This window comes from Poecilia formosa, unplaced genomic scaffold (assembly GCF_000485575.1).
Source record: "Poecilia formosa unplaced genomic scaffold, Poecilia_formosa-5.1.2 Scaffold374, whole genome shotgun sequence".
In the NCBI taxonomy this organism is placed as follows: domain Eukaryota; kingdom Metazoa; phylum Chordata; class Actinopteri; order Cyprinodontiformes; family Poeciliidae; genus Poecilia; species Poecilia formosa.
The window spans coordinates 26902-46972 of record NW_006800313.1 but is presented as its reverse complement, the minus strand read 5'-3'; the positions used below and the strand labels follow the sequence as shown (position 1 = coordinate 46972).

At 42.0% G+C, this 20071-nt stretch overlaps 1 protein-coding gene across 1 annotated transcript; it reads left to right on the top strand.

Annotated features, from left to right (window-relative positions):
* The first annotated feature begins 891 nt into the window (after positions 1-891).
* On the top strand, positions 892-19260 carry LOC103154134 (SH3 domain-binding protein 4). Its single transcript, XM_016662430.1, has 3 exons — positions 892-1175; positions 15649-15873; positions 16409-19260. Exons 2-3 carry the CDS (start codon positions 15753-15755, stop codon positions 18802-18804), a joined length of 2517 nt encoding a protein of 838 aa, XP_016517916.1. The 5' UTR covers positions 892-1175; positions 15649-15752; the 3' UTR covers positions 18805-19260.
* Positions 19261-20071: the final 811 nt, after the last annotated feature.

Below are 20071 nucleotides of genomic sequence, written 5' to 3'. Positions count from 1 at the left end.
GAAGTGGTATTTAAAATGAAAACATGGAGACAAAAATGGCACCGTTCTGCCCTGTATTTATTTATTTAACAAAATATTTAATTTTAAACTTATTTAAATTAATTTATATTATGAGAAAATAATTTTATTCATCTAATTTCCCAATTTTTTCACTTTTATTGAGCCATTAATTTCAGTCTTGTGGAAGTTAGGTTTGTTCCATGAATTTTTTTGCCTTTTCTTGTATGTGCATGTTTACATATATATGATAAAGACATGCTTATTAAACATAAATTGTACATTAATCCATCCAGACATTGCATGTAAATCAAACCAGAATGAGACCAATTAGGTAAACCATTAGGCTGTTAATGGAAGCTGGAACTTGAAGCTGGGAATGACGTCATGTCCCAGTTCCCCAATTCACCATTGTTCATGAAGTGATCACTTTCCACAAGCACACCAACATCTCTCTTAATTTGTTCATATTAGAGTTGCAGGTGCTGCATGTAACATTGATTCCACTCTTGCAAGTGTTTCTTACAACATCAACATGTTTCCACTACAGCTATTATTCATGGAGCTGCCTGGTGGATCTCAAAGTCGGAGTGTGAAAAATCCTCAGACTTTCAGAGTGAGACTGTGTGAATTCAGGGGAAATGTTGCAATTTAATGTTGTGGCTCAGAAAGCAGAATTTCCCGGTTTGTACTACAAATGGAACGGAGCAGAATTGACAAAAACGGGTTGGGGCCAAAAGTGGAAAAAGGTTAAGAAGCCCTGGATAACTGTGATACAAATGAACAGTTTGGGTAATTTTATTTATTTATTTATTGAAAAAGTACAAAACTTAGTCTAAAATGTTATTAATTATATATGACCTAATTAGACTTAATATTTAATGATATAATTGTTGGCGTAGAGGGAATAACGTAAAGATGTGACATCATGTCTTTATGGAAATTAGCGCCAGTGAAGCCACTCCCTGCCCGGTGACATCAGACGGAGCTCGGCAGTTTCCTCTGGAAGCCTCCGGGGCTGGAGCGGTGCACACACACACACACACACACACACACACACATCCAACACCAGGAGGGAGCCCGAGAATTGCGACTGCTCGGCTGTTTTCGCTCTTCGTCTTGGTTTTATTTTAGGAGAAATAAACCCAAGAACTCCTCCTCCTCCTCCTCTCAGGCAGGTAAGATGTTCAGCTTCTGTAATTTCTCATTTCCCTCCATGTTTGTTGGAGAGGCTTTTTTTTCTTCTTTTTGTCGCGGAGAGCAGAATGTTACTCCACCTGGGAGCGACTGTAACTTTTCACTGTGGGAAAGGCAGCGCAAGTAGTGCGCATTTTTCATCTGCGAGGGAAGAAAACGAGAGTGAACCGACATCTGTTGGATTTCGACAGTCTTTTTTTAAATCCTCCTTGTACTCACACTTTTACACAGAGGCTCTACGTGGCTTCTTCTTCTCGTCTGTCTCTGAGTGGAACCGCTGTAGCCTCTCCAGATCGTAGCGGTGCAAAACTACAGTTTTGGCTCGAAAGCAACGATTCTTAATCTCGTACGTTTAATCCATCCTTAATTTCAAACGCGCTCCTAAGGCATCTTAGGCTCCGGTAAGCTGTAATAAACATAAGTAGCGGTGTCACAACCTGATGGTCTCCCCGTATACTGATGGTCTGTCTTTAGCTCAAGTGGGGGTGAGGAGGGGTGCACGGTTGCCATGGCATCCAGAGAAACACAAGAACAATTTTAAGTGATTCAACATCATCATCATCATCGATTATTATTTGCAGCATCCACAACCCTCACTCATTTTGGCTCAAAAAGCCCCCCGATCATCTTCTACGTAGGATTTAGTCCAACATGTGAAATCTCCTGAAGTTATTTTGGTTTTACATTCTATAATGTAGCCACACAAAATAACGCAATTCTTTATTCAGTTTATTTTTTTGCTTGGCAAACAAAATGCTTCATTACATTAAAATGCCAGTTGCTTTAAGATTAAAAAAAAAAGAATCACAATACCTAAAATCTTGAGAACTTGAGAGAACCTCTAAAAACAGGCATTTAGAGCAAGTTATTTAATGTCTTCAGCTCTTAGTTGTTACAGGTGGTCACCATAAAGGAAAATAAATGGCAGCTCTGGATTGGCTGTTTTCTAAATGTCAAGTAGCACTGCTATTGTATTTCACATTTTCTTGCTGCGTTTTCTTTAAAATATTTTAAAAACGCCCCAGTAAAAATCTGAAAATAGGCAATTTTTCTCACAAACATTTTAGAGTAATTTTCCACTGAAAAATTCACAAATATCGAACCGTGAGTACACAGGGGTCCACAGAAATATTGTTGTAAAAATATTTGCCAAAAAGTGTATTTGGTAAAAAACAAACAAACTGTGATTTGTTTTTGTTTTTCATTGATATTAGAGATGCACAAATGAAAAGCCTGGAGAGTGGAATTGACTTATTACTCCTTGATTGGTGATTGACAGATCAAATATTGACCACTCAGAATTATTTTCTTGTTTATTACATCTAGTTACTCCAACCATTTTTGTCTACAACTGACAGAATATCATTTGATTCATTTTTATAGTAATATTTTAATAAATATCTGACACAATGTGCAGCCTTACACCGATTTATCAATATGTTGTTAGTGCAAAATCAGCATTCATCGTATGGCAAGGGACTGTTTAGAATGAAGCAACTGTTCACTGTTGTACTCTTGGTGTCATGTGTTCACACACTGCAAGTCATTTCAATATTTGACCTTTGAGAGTCAGGTGATGGTCACCCACACCCGACCCGGACCACAGTCTACCTAACATGCTAAACGTTTAGTTGTCTCTCTGCTTCAGCACAACTCGCTCAAATATCAGCCCATGAGCAAAGCTCTGTACAGCTGGACTGCATGCTATGATGCAGGTTCACAATTTAATGCCAGTAGACAAGGGACACATCTAGAAGTTGCAGGACTTTGGCCTTCAGGGGCAATTTAAGACCAAAGAGCGTAGCAGAAGAGAAAATGAGCCCAAAAGAAATCGTCAACTAAGGCATACCTAACTCAGGATAAGAAACCAAAACTGACCTCACACAATGAACACACACACGGGAATTTATTCAAAAAGGCTAACCTACACGAACGAGGAGGGGTGGGAGAGAAGGCAAAGACAAACAATGCATAAACATAAACAGCTAATTCAAATCAACACATTCTGACTACAACACGACTGTAAAAACAGATCAACCTAACACCAAAAATGTTTTAGCAATTATGCTATCAGCAGCGAGAGGTAGCTTCTTCAACAGCAAGTCCCCCGCTTCCAGCAGCCTGATAGATCGTTCCACTTCCTGGTTTGCCTGACAACTAGTCCCTTCCCCCAGTCAGACCTTCAAACTCAGCAAAACAAAGCAGTTGACCATTACATTTTTTTTGTGCGCCGCACTTTTGTAAATTTTTCTGTACGCCAAGTTTTAGTGTGAAAACTGCGCACTCTTAGAACAGTCTTTAGCTGGACCATCCAACTCAGAAAACAATCTGAGTTAGATGGTCAGTGATGACAGTTCCAAGCATCACTGTCTGCTAGAAGCTGAGCCTCAGCTGCTGTTCAGCCTCATGACTTGAATACAAGCTCAACTCATAAGCAGCTCCTAACATATATCTTCTTCTGGACTGCCCTGAGTTTAGCTGAACCCATCATCCTGATCAGCTTTAACAAACTTCTCTGTCCCGGCTGAAGAAAAACATCCCCACATCATGATGGTGCCACCACCATGTTTCACAGTACAGCTTTTCTCATTGGGTGACTTCTGAAGGCTGCACTGGATTTTAACCTGTCTGTCTGTCTCGTGACAGGGGTGTCAAACTCCAGTCCTCAAGGGCCTCTGTCCTGCAACTTTTAGATGTGCCTCTGCTGCACCACACCTGAAAAGAATAATTAGGTCATTAGCAAGGCTCAGGAGAACCGATCTACACAGGGAGGAGGTAATTAAGCCATTTCATTCCACTGTTTTTTACCTGTGGCACATCTAAACACTGCAGGACAGCGGCCCTTGAGGACTGGAGTTTGACACCCCTGTTGTGAATGACAACCTGAGACCAACAGGTTAATTAACTCTGTCAGAGCAAAATGCAAACCACACTGCAGATTTTTATTAGTTGGTTTTACTCAAACAGGAGGAAGCGCTTTGTTTATTGGGAATTGTTTTCTGTGTAATTATAATATTTCTTTGTGCTCTGGATATATTTTAGATAAGAATGCTGGAACCAACTGAGAATAAACAGTAGTGTTTGTGACTTATTTGACTCGGACAGTCGCAGACCGCTTTGTCCTCGAATAAGAAGGTTTGCGCAGTAAATTTGTTTCAGTTCAATTAGTTGACAAAGCTACAATAGTTAAAAACATGCATGACCTCATCAGATTGCAGCAAAATATCCTAATGCACAGAGCTCTCAAGGAATAAATGAAGGAAATCACCTTCTTCTATTATCAACTATAGTGATTAAGCTCAGTTATTGTGAAGATTATATTTAATGTGTTCATGATCAGCATATTTGCTGCTTGCGTTGGTAGTTGAGTCCAGTAACAACTCACTGAGGTCGTCAGTGACATTCCCACCCATGGCTGCACCGTCAGTTTGATCAGTGAATGTCTCTGCCAGGACTGAGCTGCATCTGCAGGCTTGTCAGAATCTGTGACATGTTATCACCCTTCTCTCATCGAAAAGCCCAATCTTGCGTTTTAGCTGGCCTTGAATGGAAGCCTTTGTGTGGACGAGCGCATGTGATTCCAGATAAAACTTCACATTCGCCCCTTCCCTCATGGGGTGAGTGTGCGTGTCCTGTTGTTGAGTCCCCCTGGTTCCAGCTGATTACCATGTGAGTCATGACAGCCAGGGCCTCAGATGGGCAGCTGGTGACTGTCACACACCCCCAGTCCAGGGCCGTCGTCGCCTGCTTCTGCTTTACGTGTCAGGGAATGAAGCAGGTCCATTCATAGCAAGAGTAAGTCATCACGGAGCCCGGCCTTCATGCTGGACGCATCAGCTGACTGCTCACTGCTGGTGCTGTTACCTGCTGTCAGAAAGGAAACATCAGTTTGATTTGCATCTCACTGATAGCACTGTGGATTTACACTCACCGGCCACATTATTAGGTACACCTTACTAGTACAGGGTTGGTTCCCTTTTGCCTGTAGAAGTCCCTTTATCCTTCATGGCGTAGATTCAACAAGGTACTGGGAGAGTCGGGTTCGTATTGACATGATGGCATCACGCTGGAGTCGAAAGCCAAATAAAATAGATGGGTTTTAAGATGAGCTTTAAAAGTGGACAGTGGACAGACCTTGCCTATTTTTCTTGTGCAGACAAATATCAGCATACATGATTATGATCAGAAATTGTTTTGGGGGACCTATTTCACACCTTTTGAGCTAAAACAAATCGTTCTTGAATTCGTCCATCAGGTGCACTATCCTAATTCCACTATTTCTCACATCAACTTTCCCTAATGAGAAGAATCCAATTTAGTGTTTGATTGGATATTGGAGTCACCACCACATACTGAAGGTCCCTTTGTTGTTGCTATTTCCAGGATCAGAAATAGAGACTTACTGTTTATACAGGGATCGATCCTGCCTGGTCAGGATGGTAGTAATGGTACCATCAGTGTTCCAGACAGCAAAATCCACTTCACCTCCCAGAACTATGGGAAGAGTAAAAACCGAGTTCAAAACCCAGTTTGTTCCAACGACATATGTTTCCTCTAATAAAACATTTTGGGCTTTGTCTCTTTTAAATTTAGATAAGACTTTCCACATTTTACTGGACTATGTGAACCATTAATGTTGGTTGACCTGCTACTCATCTAAATTATATTCCTTAGTTATAACACACAGATCAATGGGCTCACTCGTGTAAACACTGAACACATGAAAGCGTCAACATCAAGACCAAGCAAAACTCAAACTGAACTCCTAACTTCCCAGGTGAGGGTCTCAGTGTGAACCTGCTTCACCGCCAGTGGCAGCTTCCTCATCGGCTCCGGCCTCGGTGTAGAAAGTACTCCTCGCTTATTTACTTATTATCTACCATAAACCAGATGCGAGTCTTAATTATTAATGACCGAGTGGATAAACCATTTCACTGGCATACTTCACCCTCTGATCAGCTGGAAAGAAGGTCTGGAAAGGGATCTGCTTCTCTCCCAGGATCTTGCACACGACTGCGTATTCTCTTCATCTTTTCCAAATCGCTTGCTACTTTCTGCAGGTTTACAGACAGGCTTTCACCGAGACGTTTGTTTGCACTCTGTGGTGTGTGCAGCTTTGTTTCTCTGCCCTTACACACGATTCTGGATTCCTCTTTGTTTCCGGACGCACGAGGCCTCGTCAGTGTTGAGTCAGCAACAGATGCTTTGTGTCTCTCACCAGATCCATAATCTCCTACTAGTGTGCAGATCCCAGATCAAATTAATAGTCTGTTTGATCAGTATTTGCTTGACGGCCGAGTCCAGGTCAGGTACAAAACATACAGAACAGAGAAAACCAAACGAGACAGTGCAACATAAAACTGCGCTGTGCTAACCTACTTATTATAGGCAAATAGAGGAGTAGACAGCTTAACCTGTTGACGATCTGTTGATGAAGAAGGGTGCAGAAGTTAATCACTGCATGCACATGCAGCCCTGTTCTGCTCAAGCAGTGACAAAGATAGAAACCTATCAAGCACAGCGTCACAAGTGACAAGACGGGAGATTTTAAGCAAAACTTAAAAATGGGAGAAGTTACAGTGATTGCTTAAATGGTGGTTAAAAAAAGGAAAAGAAATCAGTAAAATCGGAATTAAAATAATATGTGGGCTTTTTCTTTGGCCTCAGGCTTATAACTCGGGTTAACTGGTTGTGTTGGATCGGGCTGGATTTTTGTAGGCTTGATCTAAACTCTAACTATGACTGAGCAGGCAAGAACAATATGTCAGGGGTGGTGCTTTGAAAGAAATCAAGCAGGCAGGGAGAGTCAGTAGAGATCTAGCAGCCTCTCATCACAAAGGCATTTCCTCCACAGTCTCTGAAGGAAGACTTGTCTTTAGGCTCAGAGCAGAGACCCGGCCTGCTCTCAGGGCTGATATGGAGCCAGTTACTTGGTCACGGAGAGGCTTTTATTCCTTTTACTGCTGAGGGTTCATTCCCGTTATCCACTGCCACCTTCTCTGAAGATGTCCCCCTTGTTTAAGTATGCAGCAGTTCAAACTGAGCACAGAGTAGAGGCAGGAAGCGGCCGTCCCGATTTATGATGTGTGAGGAGAAATGTCATGAGAAGAAGTTTAATGAGCGGCACACAGCCCTCATCTAGTCTTGATTTATTTTTATGCTCAGAAGCTGGTAAAACATGTCATTTTACATGTCATTCCATGCACATAAAGCAGTTTACACAGCACTAGCTTAGCATAAATAGGATTCAAATAATCAGGTTCACTGGTGCTGCTACGTTCAGTTGATAATCTAATCTAATGATCGAATCTAAATGATCCAAATCGGTCCAAACATAATTTCCATTCAAGCCAGTTGTGTTTCGGTAATACAGATTAGTTTAAAAGGTTATTAAAGAAACCAGCAAACTGCATTAGGTCTTTGCTTTAATTCTCGTTCCTGATGTGTTCTCCCTTTTTTTACAAGAAAACAAACACTTCCACCTAAATCAGGAAGTGCAGGTTGGGAGGGAGGTGTGTGTCAAAAGACTGGATAATGGCATAAACAACGATAAAGCAGTAGCAGGAATACATGCACTGAACTCCACAGGACTGAAAAAAGGAAAATGGCTAAACTTTGTTTTTCTCCCCTTCTGCATTAATGGAACATTGTAGCTTCAGACTAGGATTGCCTCAAACAAAGTTTGTTTACAAGCTTTTTGTTTGTATTATTTAGCAGTTGAAACTCAGCTGTTGTCCAAAAATGTGGCACGTAGACAAATGTTTAAAAATCTAAAATAATCTGTTTGGAACTTATGTGATCTGTGAGGGTTAGATTTTACAAATCGACATCAGTTATCTGGAGGTCAGTTTTTACAAAAGAGACTCAAACATCAGGAGAAAAGTTGTATTATATAGTGAAAGATTTGAGGAAGCAGTGCATCAATACTTGCCATATGACTGCAAATGATTAGTTAGTGTCAGGGGGAGCGATGAATGAAAAAAACTAACTCTCAGGGTTTTTGTTCATGTTTTAACCCCATTTTGCACAGAGGCTTTTTTTAAAATGTATTGATGAAGGCAAAGTTGAATATTCTTACAAATAAAAAAAAGAAATATGTCTGAAATAATACTGACAGTAAAGAAAACTCTAAAAAACCTGTTACACAAAAATGTTCCACTGTAAAGATGGTTTGTTTTGTTGCAACCTGAAGTGTGAAATAAACTTCAGTGGAGTTTGAAAACAAAGTTAAATGTGTGGTTGAACGATGTGTGTGCCCAGTTGTTTTATTTTTTTCTTATTTTGGGGGAGTGGGGGAGGACCACTGTTCTAGGGCATGGGTAATTTATCCATCCATTGAGTTTCTCTAAAGGCCTAGTCCATACATAACATAATGTTGTGTGGGGTGCATTCGATTAGTTGCCTCATTCCAGATAATGATGGAGAGGCTTTTCCTTTTCCTGCAGTGGCACTGGGAGGTTGGCAGCAGACGCTTTCGGACTTGCAGAGGTGTGGCTGTTGTTGTTGGACTTGTTCCAGCTTGTCCCGTACAAATCGGATCAGATCAGGAGGCAGAGATGTAGGAAGCTGGTGGGGCTGCTGTGTCCTTTCATGTTTCCGAGCAGTTTTTGCAGTGTGCTGGGTAAACATGGGCAATATAAGGTTTCAGTTTTGATTGTAATATTTTGTTGTGTTGCACCAACGATAGAAATTTTTGTAAAAAAAAGAGCCACCAGTGCCAAGTGAGCACATAAGAAAAATAAAAACCAGCATTTCTCCCATGATGACGTCTGCTGAAAGCAGGACTCACACACACACTGCTTTGAGCTGCCTGAAGCTTAGGTTTTTATTGTTCATCTTTAAATAAGGCTCCTTGTTTTGTGCTCATTTCTCGGCAGAAAGTCAAGAAGACTATCTGCTTGTGCTCATTCTCATATCTGCAGCGCCGCATGTAAACAAAAAGCCTTGAACTATGTGGCTGCACTAAAACCAGACACTTGCTTTTGTGAAAACACAAAATTCCTGCTTTGTTCACGTTATAGGTAGCGTGTAAATTATTTAACATCAACGTTCATTACATATCTATGATATATATATAAGTGGGATTGACTGATGCCTACAACTGATTCCTGTTTTAGTGGCTGAGGTGGTGATGTGGGGTCACTGTTACAGTGGAAAAGACAAAAGTAGGAAAAGTGATTTCTTTTTAGGAGCTATTTTGGAACTGTTTAATAATATTTTTTAAAAATATGTTAGTGATTAGCACAATTAGAGGAGTAAGAGTAAAAAAAAACCCGTCTGTTTTATCAACTCTTACATTAAGTTGGAGATTCTCAAAAGACTGTCAACGTATCCAACACTTCCTCTGGAACACTGATTTCATTCCCACTGTTTCTAAAAATATCCAACTTTGAGTTTTGCTACATTCAGTTAAAGTGTTGCGGTAACACTACGGTCATTTTGTGACCACTGGTATCATTTTACTTTGGTTACAATCCTTAAAATAATCATAAACATATTTAGTTGTAATTTTAAGTGTGCATATTCTCTTTTTCAAATTAGTTTTAAAGAAAAGGCAGCAGTGAAAACAACAGAAATATTTAACGTACGGATTAATTTTCATATTTACATATTCACCAGATAAATACCTGGGGTACAAAATTCAAGTGTTTATTGTATTAAGTTTTCTTATGTTTTCCTAATTTTGATTAGTAATGTCAGCAACTTAATGCAGAACTTTGATTTGTTGTTAGCAAAGTGAATTTACTAGAAACGCTTTGATTGGACGGAAAAGACCTGTCTGTGTTTGACTCATAGTCTGTTTTTAATGCACAAATAAACATTCACACATACATCCTTTTAAATTATCCCACTCAGTTGCACATTCCTTCAGACAGAGATGCTGTTTTTAATAACTGCACATGATTTTATCTTGTAAATGGGATTGAGGAATCTGGAATCAAACTCATCCTTCAGCTCCCCCAAAGCTTCAGCTGCTTCCCACGTGTAGTTGCTGCTCTTGGAAAAGTGGATGATTTCTCTGTCAGGCGTCCACCGAGCTGTTATCTTGTCCTGGAATGCTGTGATTGCCTTCAGCATGTTGATTGGAAGCTTGCCTCTCCCTTGGAGTTGCAAGTTGTGTGTGTCTATGTGACAACCCAACTTCCTCCATTATTATTATTATTATTATTATTATAGTCACAGTTCTGATTGCAGACGCTCTCAGTGAGTGTCAGCTGAAGACATCCTCGAAGGTTGCGGATCGAAGTGGAAAACTATTTGGACCAACCTGCCAAAACAATCTGCATCAGAGGAAGGCCTGATGCAGCTGTATGATCTGTTGTGGGTCTTTGGTCAAAAAAAAGTGCAGATTTCAGGAAGGATGCTGAGAAATCACCCCATTTCTCTGTGGGACAGCCATCTTACTTCACTGAGCATCACTAGATTTGCTCATAGTCTTCAGTTAATTGTTTGGATTGTCTGTGGTTTAGTGGTCTGGAAACTAAATAACTTTCCACCTGGACAACAGTTTGCATCACATTCTGAAAATTCGTTGTTTCTGATCTTTGATAACAAGGGAGTCTTGATAGATGATGCAATAAAAACTGATGGAATTTGATATTTTATAAACAGACTCTTCTCTTTTCTGCTCATGCTTGGGGCACCATCAGCACAAACACTGTTAAGTTTGGACCAAATGAGATGATTTTTATCGAAAAATACCAAAAGTGCAGTCATGGCTGAGGAGTGGCGATAAGCACAGTAATTCTTCACAAAGAGAGTCACTTTTTGGAAACCTCGCCCAAACACACAGCTGAGTAACATCAGTCACGTCTTTGCTTTCATCCACTGCTAAGAGAAACATGGAGCTCCACGCAGATCTACCATCTATGGTCTCTCATGTCCTTTCCAGTGTCTTCCATCCGCCTCATTATTGAGTTTTTTTTTTTTGCCTGTTCTAAAGTCCATGCAATCTCTGTTAAACATTGTTGATGAGACTTTGCTGCTACAAAAGTGAAGCAGTGAGCTGAGCAGTGTTTTTCTTTCTGTGCTCACTGCTAAGTGGATAATGTTCATTGAATTTTGAATATGCAGTTTTGAAATGCCGCTCCAAGTTGCCTCAATTGAAGCCTGAGTTGGTTTTGCTTCCATATCAAGCAGAGGATTTATGCCATGAAGAACATCACAGTCACGTTCAGCCTTTGCCTGCAGACGTCTCTGTCATGCTTTTATAGCTGCATATGTAACTTTTCTACATATTTGTTAAAACTGTCACTATGTCGTGACAGTATAGTATGAGATCATTAATCTGTGAAAAGATTAAGCTCCCCTGCATGCTGCCAGGATGACTAGAAACAACCAATCAGAACCAGTCTTAGCTGGTAATGGGTCCGGCAACACCGATGCATCGGCAAGCTCGCCTTGTGTCAGTTCGCGTTTCGCTGTAAGAAAGTCACGTGACTGATTCAGAAACTGTTTCAAACAGTCTGTGTCAGTAAGGAAGCACATCCGTCCACAGGATGCATGGGCCCAAAGAATCTCCTGTCCTTTGCGGTTCCAAATGGACGGATCCGATGAGATGCTGGGACAACCAGAAGAACATATGAAATAATACAACATAAATGTGATTTCAGCTCAGAAAGCAGGTGAAGGAGCTTGATCTTCTCACAGATCACAATGTCATTATACCGACATAACATAGTGACAGTTTTAAAAATGCTGCAACCAGTGCTAGTCTTCTGACAGCTGAGCGATTAGACTGAGCAGGAATGTTATTGGAGAAGTCAGGAGGGAAGCACACTGAGCTTCACCACAGCCTTTGCTAGCAACGTATTACCAGGCAATACATGGAGATTTACCTCAGAGAGTTTTCCTGTTGTGCTTTCTCCAGTTTACAGGGACCCCACCCACTATTGTTTTGCCTTGCATTGTTTTGGGAGTTTGTTAAACTGAGCAGGGTGGTCAGGCTGAAGTCTGGGTATCTACTGCTGGAGACCACCCAGAGCTTACATCTGACCTCTCCTCACCCTGTACGTCCCCCATCACTTTCCTTCAAGTGTGCCGAACATTTGGATGGCATTAACAGCGTAACAGCGATAAAGCGGCTTCCTGAGTTCACTTTCCAGATAGCGCCTTGCAAAAGTGCACAAACCTCTTGAACTTTTCCACATTTTATCTTGGTACAATCAAACACGTCTGTTTATTTGACTGGGATCTCATGTGATAGAGAGAGTTTGAGGCAAATTGGATGACTTAGGCCGTTTTCCAGCTGCTGCTTCCTTATTGCCACTCTGTCATAAAATTTATGTTGTGCTCAATTCATTTCTGTAGGACTGCATGGCTCTCAGAAGAAGGCCAAATTGGGATATTCTTGCTGAATACTGCTGTGACTTCATGGCTTCTAGTTATCAAATGTTTTCACCAGTAAGTTCAGTCCATTTACCATTTTTGCATCAATCAAGCAAAACAGATTTTGACATAAACACTAATGATGAAGAGGCAGATGATTCTACTCCTTGGGAAGTCATGAAGTCTGTTCTGTTGACCTATAATGACGTCTGGAAACATTTTTATTATCCTCTTTGAAATGATACCTGCACAAACAAACACTTAGTGCACAAACCAGCACAAATGTAGCCAAATTGATTGTCATCAATTTGGTCCGATTTGGGGAAGGAGGGACGGGGAGCGTTGACCTTTAGTAACCTCTGGAAGCATTTATTAATATCTTTAAAATAATAGTGGCTAGGGATGTGCAATATGGTGCAAAATTCATATCACAATATATATTGTGATGGGTGGCGGTAACAATATACATCAAGATATGATTTGTATAAAACTTAAAGAAAAAAATGACATACTTACTGAGTGGAAAACTTGCAAGTGAAACAGTCTTGCAAAATGTTTACCTGTTTTGTTTTATGTTGCTGCCCATCATTGCCAAGTCTTCCTGAAAAAATCTAAATTTAAGAAGGGAGCTCTGGCAAAAGGGAGGCAGCAGCTTATTCTCAGTGGTGGCCACCTCGTTAAATCGAATTTAATTAAATAAATGAAAATGTATCTCTATGTAGAAACAGAATAACTTTAATTTAATGGAGGCAAATTCTGCTGTTTCTTCTTGGTGTTGTGACTGGAGCTTGTTAGGTGCCTGGCTTGGCATTGTTAGTATTCAAGCACACGCTTTGTTTTTAAGGTGGTAAAACAAATTGCTTCTATCTCCTCTCTTCCACACACTTTGCAGATTACAGAGAGAGGATAAACCCGAACCAGGTCGAAATTATTTACTTGTTTTGAACCTGTAAACTCGTCACTTCCATCAGGTGTTTTCTCTCAGTAATCAAACCACTGATTAAGAAGAACAATCTGGAAAAATCACTGCTGCAGAATTACAGGCCAAACTCCAAAGTTCTGTTCATCAGCAAAATTATTGAAAAATCTGTCTCAACAGTTAAATAACTTCCTAACTATAATGTCTATCAGTCTGTTTTCCACAGTACTCAGGCTGTTCAGTGACATCCATCTAAATACAGGCTGGAAGAACCACAGTGCTGGTTCTGTTGGACCTCAGTGCTGCTTTTGACACTGCTGATCATGACATATCGAGTTGGGTCGGACTCTATGGTCCAATCCCCAGCTGGTTCAAATCTTAGATAAAGAATGGAGATTTCTTTGTTTCAATAAGTAACTGGAAGTGGACAGACGTCACATACGGTGAACCCCGAGGTTTGACAAAAAGCTTTTAGTTACTCAGGTTCAGATAATGGGTGGAGAGCTAAATACCAACTAAAATTAAAGGGAACTTTCAACACATGAATTCCTATTTTTCAAGCTGAAACACTTTAAAAAGGGGAAGTCAGTACTGAGCTCCTGTTTGTTTTACTCTCATCACTTCTTCTGCATGAGGCGTGTTTTATTTACAGCAGTGGAAATATCGCTCAGCAGCAACGTGGCTCCAGAAGCACATAGTTTTCTTCTTCTTCTTCAGTGGTGCAAAGTGATTTAGTTGGTGTCACAGGATAGATCAGGATAGATATACCTTGGAGGTTTTATTCAGCTCCAACCAAGAAGAATCAACATCAGCTTCAGGACCAGTGCCCTGCTGCGCCCTCCACTCTGAGCCACTTGTGGGCTGTCACGGTTATTAGTTATGAATTAAAGTTAAACTTTTACGATATGTCAGGCTGCTTTGTTCCATTGACCCATATCTGCTTGGTCCATTTTTATTCAACCTCTGTCATGTAAGCTTTATTTACTTAGACTGTCGAAATACTCAGCGACTGATATTGCTGTGGTCGAGAGAAAGAGCTGGAGATCATCTGGAGCCTGGCAGGATCCACAGGAATTAACAGGAGTTAGAAACAGATTTCACCAACAGCTGAAATCCGTGAACATTGAGATCTCCGCTGAAAATGATCATTTTAGGAGGTCAGACAGCAAATATACTTTAACCTGCATTAATACACAGTAGACACTAACATCCACAATCTTCATTTTCTTTGCTGTTGAGGGTACAGCCTATCAACTGCAAGAAAATTAAACACCACTCCTGGATTGGTTACATATTATTTAACATTGCGCTTAAATACTTAAGCTTCCTACACTTTCAAGTATTTGACAGGGTTTTCCAAAGTAATGCTCCACAGAACAGTCCTGAATACTGAAGAGTATTCAGAGTGTGGGCTAGTATAAAACTTTCCTGTTGCTTTTATTTGATGCAGAGAATCCATAATTATTCCTACTGATGCTAAAATAAAATAACAAAATCTGAGTAGCAAGGGGTGCTGGTGTCTCTCCAGCAGTTAACATGCAGGAGTCAGTCAGTCGCAGGATAGCAGCATCTAAAAGCCGCATTAAGGTTGTCTACAGCTACAACAAGGTGTGAGACCTTTCCAACAAGACTTTGGTCCATGTTGAAACTTCACTCTGTTGCTGTTTCTTGTTCCCTCACATCAACCATTTCTATTTTTTTTTATTAAATTGAGATCTGGGATCTATGGAGGCCATTGAAATACATTGAATTTCTTGTCAGTAATGAGGTTTGAGCTTTTTGGCAGGAAGTAGCATCAGAGGATGGTACACTGTGGTAGGAATGGGCGATTTATCATATCTGTCATTATCATGGAAGAATAAATACTATGTATTGCCCTTGTGTGAATTATGGTTATGTTTACTAACACCATCTCAAGTAAAAGTTAGATTTATCTGAGCAAATAAACAACTCTTGACAAAAACAGCACACATCTAAAATCCCTGATATTTTCAAAACTGGCATAAATTTTTAAATCTGTTTACTTGTTTATATCCCAGTTCTGCACACATTCATCTGTGAGCAAATAAGCTCCCTGCTGAACACGCACAGAATGAGCTGACAGTTTTCAAAGTGGGTTGAAATGCTCTGCAGAATAACATCAGGACTTACTTTCAAACTAAACACTCTCTGATAATGTAAATCATTTGGTGCTCTGTGTTTTTCAGAGCCTGGGCAGCTGCTGACATCCATTATTGCCTGGAGATAAAAAAAAACAAAGTGCCCCAGAGTTGTGGGAGTCACTGCACTGTGCTCGGTGAAGGGCCTCATCATGGCCGCTCATCGGATCAGAGCCAACAACAACAACACGTCTCTTCCTCGCTGCAAATCGGAGGGAACGCTGGTCGATCTCAGCGAGGGAGTGTCAGAGGCCAGTCTGACAGATGTCAAAGGTCAGCACATCATAAGACTGTGCTTTCATTGTTAGACTTCTTCTAATTGAACTGCAGATTGGAACAATTTATATATTTTAGAACAAATGACGATGGTAAAAACATTGAATATGCTAATTGCAGGTTGGTGTAGTGTGGGACACCTAAAAACCTGTCAGACGATCCGTTCTCGTCAGATAAAGTTTTAATTTTTATGTTTAGCATCTATGCTAAGTGACCAGAGACGGGGTATTAATCACCCAATGGCAGCTCAAAGATCTACAACATGACAACTGTTAGCATCCACGCTAGTATTTAAATGACTTAGTTGTTCCTGTCGCAACTTTTTTGGGACGTGTTGCAGACATCAAATCCCAAATGAGTGAATATTTGGCAAATATTTTACAATGTGAAAAAAAATCTGAGAGTTCAAGGGGTATGAATACTTTTTAACCCTTTGTACGTGAAACAACTTATTGTTTCATTCACTGATTGTATACATTACAGCAGCGTGGGAAAAGAAAACCAATCTTTTTCTTTTGGTGTCTTTTTTCAGTGCCTTCTCCGAGTGCCTTACGACTGGACACCACCGCTTCCTTTGGTGCCGCGAGGGAAGTCGTTGCCATAAAGGACTACTGCCCATCCAGCTTCACCACTCTCAAGTTCTCCAAGGGCGACCTCCTCTACGTTCTTGACTCGTCTGGGGGAGAGTGGTGGTACGCTCACAACAACACAGAGATGGGCTACATCCCCGCCGCCTATGTGGAGCCCATCAACTACAGAGACTCATCCTTCAGCGACAGCGGCGTGATAGACACGGTGTCGGACTGCAACGAGGAGGGAGCTAAAGAAATGGACCTGTTAGGCGAGTGGACAGGAGAAATTCTGAAACCGACCACTTTTCAAAATGGAAATCCTTTTGCAACAACCCATACCTCTACAAATCCGTTTCTAAACAGGGGTTCTCAGAGTGATCAGACGATAAAAGAGAAATCAGTTGACCTCCTTCTGTTTGACACACTCTCTTCTTCTGGCCCCAATTCTACCAGAAACACCGGAGACAATGGGTTTTCCAGCCACGTCTTTAGCTTGAACACTCTTAGTCCCACTGTGGCTGTGGGGCAAACGTTTCAAAGAGACAACCCGTTTTTTAGAAGCAAGCGTTCCTACAGCCTGTCTGAACTGTCCATCCTTCAGGCTCAGACAGAAGCTCCCCAAGCCTCCAGCGGTTTCTTCAGAGGCCTCAAAGCGCCTGCGCCCGAGCAGTTCCAGTCCAGGGAGGACTTCCGCACGGCATGGCTCACCCATCGCAAGTTGGCCAGGTCCTGCCACGACCTGGATTCGCTGGGTCAGAACCCGGGCTGGGGTCAAACGCAGCCAGTAGAAACCAACATCGTCTGTCGTCTGGACAGCTCAGGAGGAGCCGTGCAGCTTCCAGACACCAACATTAGCGTCCTGGTGCCTGAGGGCCACGTGGCAGCAGGGGACACACAACAAATCTCAATCAAAGCTCTGCTCGACTCACCACTTGAACTGAACAGCGATCGCTGCACCACTGTCAGCCCCGTGTTGGAGATCAAACTCAGCAACATGGAGGCCAAAACCACCATCACCCTGGAGATGAAAGTGTCCGTTGTTGTGAAAATGGACCACAGACAGACGACAGAAGTCTTGTGCGTGAGGAGTGACTGTAAAGAGGGGCCGTATGCCCCCATTCCTCAGGCCTACATCTATGGGGACACGGTCCAGGTGTGCCTGGATAACCTGGAGCCATGCATGTATGTGTGTGTGGTCACCCGGGCCCTGTCTGTACGGCCTGAAACCACAGTCTGGGAGCACGTTGTTAAAAAGATTACCTTAGGAGTTTACGGTCCAAAACACATCCACCCATCCTTCAAAACTGTGGTGGCCATGTTTGGCCATGAATGTGCTCCAAAGAGCCTGTTGGTGAGCGAGGCGGGTAAGCAGGCGCAGTCTGCACCACCAGTTGCCCTGCAGCTTTGGGGTAAACATCAGTTTGTCTTGTCGAAACCTCAAGACCTCCATGTTGAGGTTTACTCCAACATGGCCAACTATGAGGTAAAAGCCAGCGAGCAGGCCAGAGCGGTCCGGGGCTTCCAGGTTCGACTAGGCAAAGTCAGCAGGCTGATTTACATGATTTCCACCCGCAACGCTGAAGATGTTTCGGATTTCACTCTAAGAATCCAAGTCAAAGACGACCAAGATTGTATCCTTGCTCAGTTTTGTGTCCAAACACCAACACCGCCACCGAAAGCAGGCCCAAAGACGTCAGTGCAGCGGCGATTCCTGAAGAAGAAGGAGCTGGGGAAGATAGTTTTGTCTCCTCTTGCTGTTGCCACCAAATACCCCGTTTTCCAGGACAGAAAAATAAACAACCTAAAGTTTGGGAAATTAATCAAAACCGTAATCAGGCAAATGAAAAACCAGTACTTGCTTGAATACAAAAAAGGAGACTTTGTAGCCCTTCTGAGTGAGGAGCTGATCAAGCTGAAGGGCCAGTTGTGGACAAAAGAGTGGTACATTGGGTATTATCAGGGCAAAATAGGGCTTGTTCATGCTAAGAATGTCCTGATAGTTGGCAAGACAAAGCCCACTAACATCAGCGGGCCTGAACTTACAACCTGGTTGTTGCTGGAGCAAATACTGAAGCCCTGCAAGTTCCTCACATACATCTATGCCTCAGTAAGAACTATACTGATGGAGAACATCAGCAACTGGCGCGTTTTTGCGGACGCTCTTGGCTACGTCAACCTGCCCCTGACGCATTTCTGCCGCACAGAGCTGGACAGTGAGCCAGAGAGGGTGGCGTCGGTCCTGGAGAGGCTAAAGGAAGACTGCAACAATGCAGAGAGCAAAGAGAGGAAGTCCTTCCAGAAAGAGCTCCTGACTGTAAGTTGCAGCTTTGGCACGTTCCTCTGTTGTTTAGTATGAAAATAAAGAACACTAATTGCTTGCTCTTGTTTTAAGCACTGGGTCTCAATTGGATCCCCTTTGTTCCTCCGTGGGTCCAATTAAACAGCCATATGTTTGGGAGATTTCGCTCAAACAACATCCTTTCCTCAGGTTTATAATCTCTCCACAGCTGCTTACGGCCTGAAGCTTCAGGCAGTGATCCAGTTCTACTAATTCAGCCGGGAGTGGAGTTGATAGCTGCTGCGTTGGCACCAAGGTGTAGCAGGGGCCCGAGGAGCCGTGGAAAACAGCAGAGTGCTTTGTTCCCCCTACCCATGTCTGTTGCTGGAGTTTCACAGTGTGCAGTTTGCATATAACATGCTGATCTGATTAATCCAGCTGATCTTATATAGACACATAAATCAACCTGGGGGGATAAACAAGCCAGTAAAACAGCTGAAAGAAAAACAGCCTCATGTCCTGATACTTTTAAATATTACAGAGATAGTATCTGCAGGCTTTGATACGGTTGGCAGTCCTTTTTGTCTTTCTGATGCTTTGGAAGTGCTGAGCTGACATGGAAATGTGGATTTTTCAGTGCAGCCTGAGGGATTCTCCTCCACACAGTCTGAGACAATCTGAGTCTCTCCCCCGACTCAGATTGTCTCCCATCGACTTTTGACCAAGACCAATCAGCAAACAGGAGGAGGAGAAATCGTGAGTGATGACATCACTTCTCGGCGCTGTTTTAGATTTGGAGTTTTAACAATGGCAGCGGAGGAAGTGAACAAAGCTGTCTCTGTTTGCGACGCTTCCAAATACAGAGTTAATATTAACAGCCACCTTGTTCAGCTCTGCACTTCTCTATTCGCAGTGGAGGAGAGTTGTTTACGATGCAGACCGCTTCCAGTCCGCGGCGCTTTCATAACGTCGCTCTGGTGCACTACATGCATCTCAGATGTAAAATTTAAGACTTCATCTTAGTCCACACCTTCAGGAAGAAACTGTTTCTCAGCAGCCAAGAGCCTAGAGATCCTTTGGACAAAGCAGACGAGGGCAAAAGCATTCTTACAGTTTTCTCCTGGTTTTGCTTTTTTGTCAAACCCAACAAATTTGGTCATCAAAGAAAGCCTGAGTAGACACAAATTTAAATGTTATAATTACAGACTGTTTATTCATTACATTTTTAAAAAGATGTGGAGAAGTAGTAAACCCCGAGACCCAATAATAGTTTTTGCCGCTCTTAGCTGCTGAGCAGCAACAACTGACTTCAAGCATCTGGGATCAGAGCAGAGAAGTTCTTGAC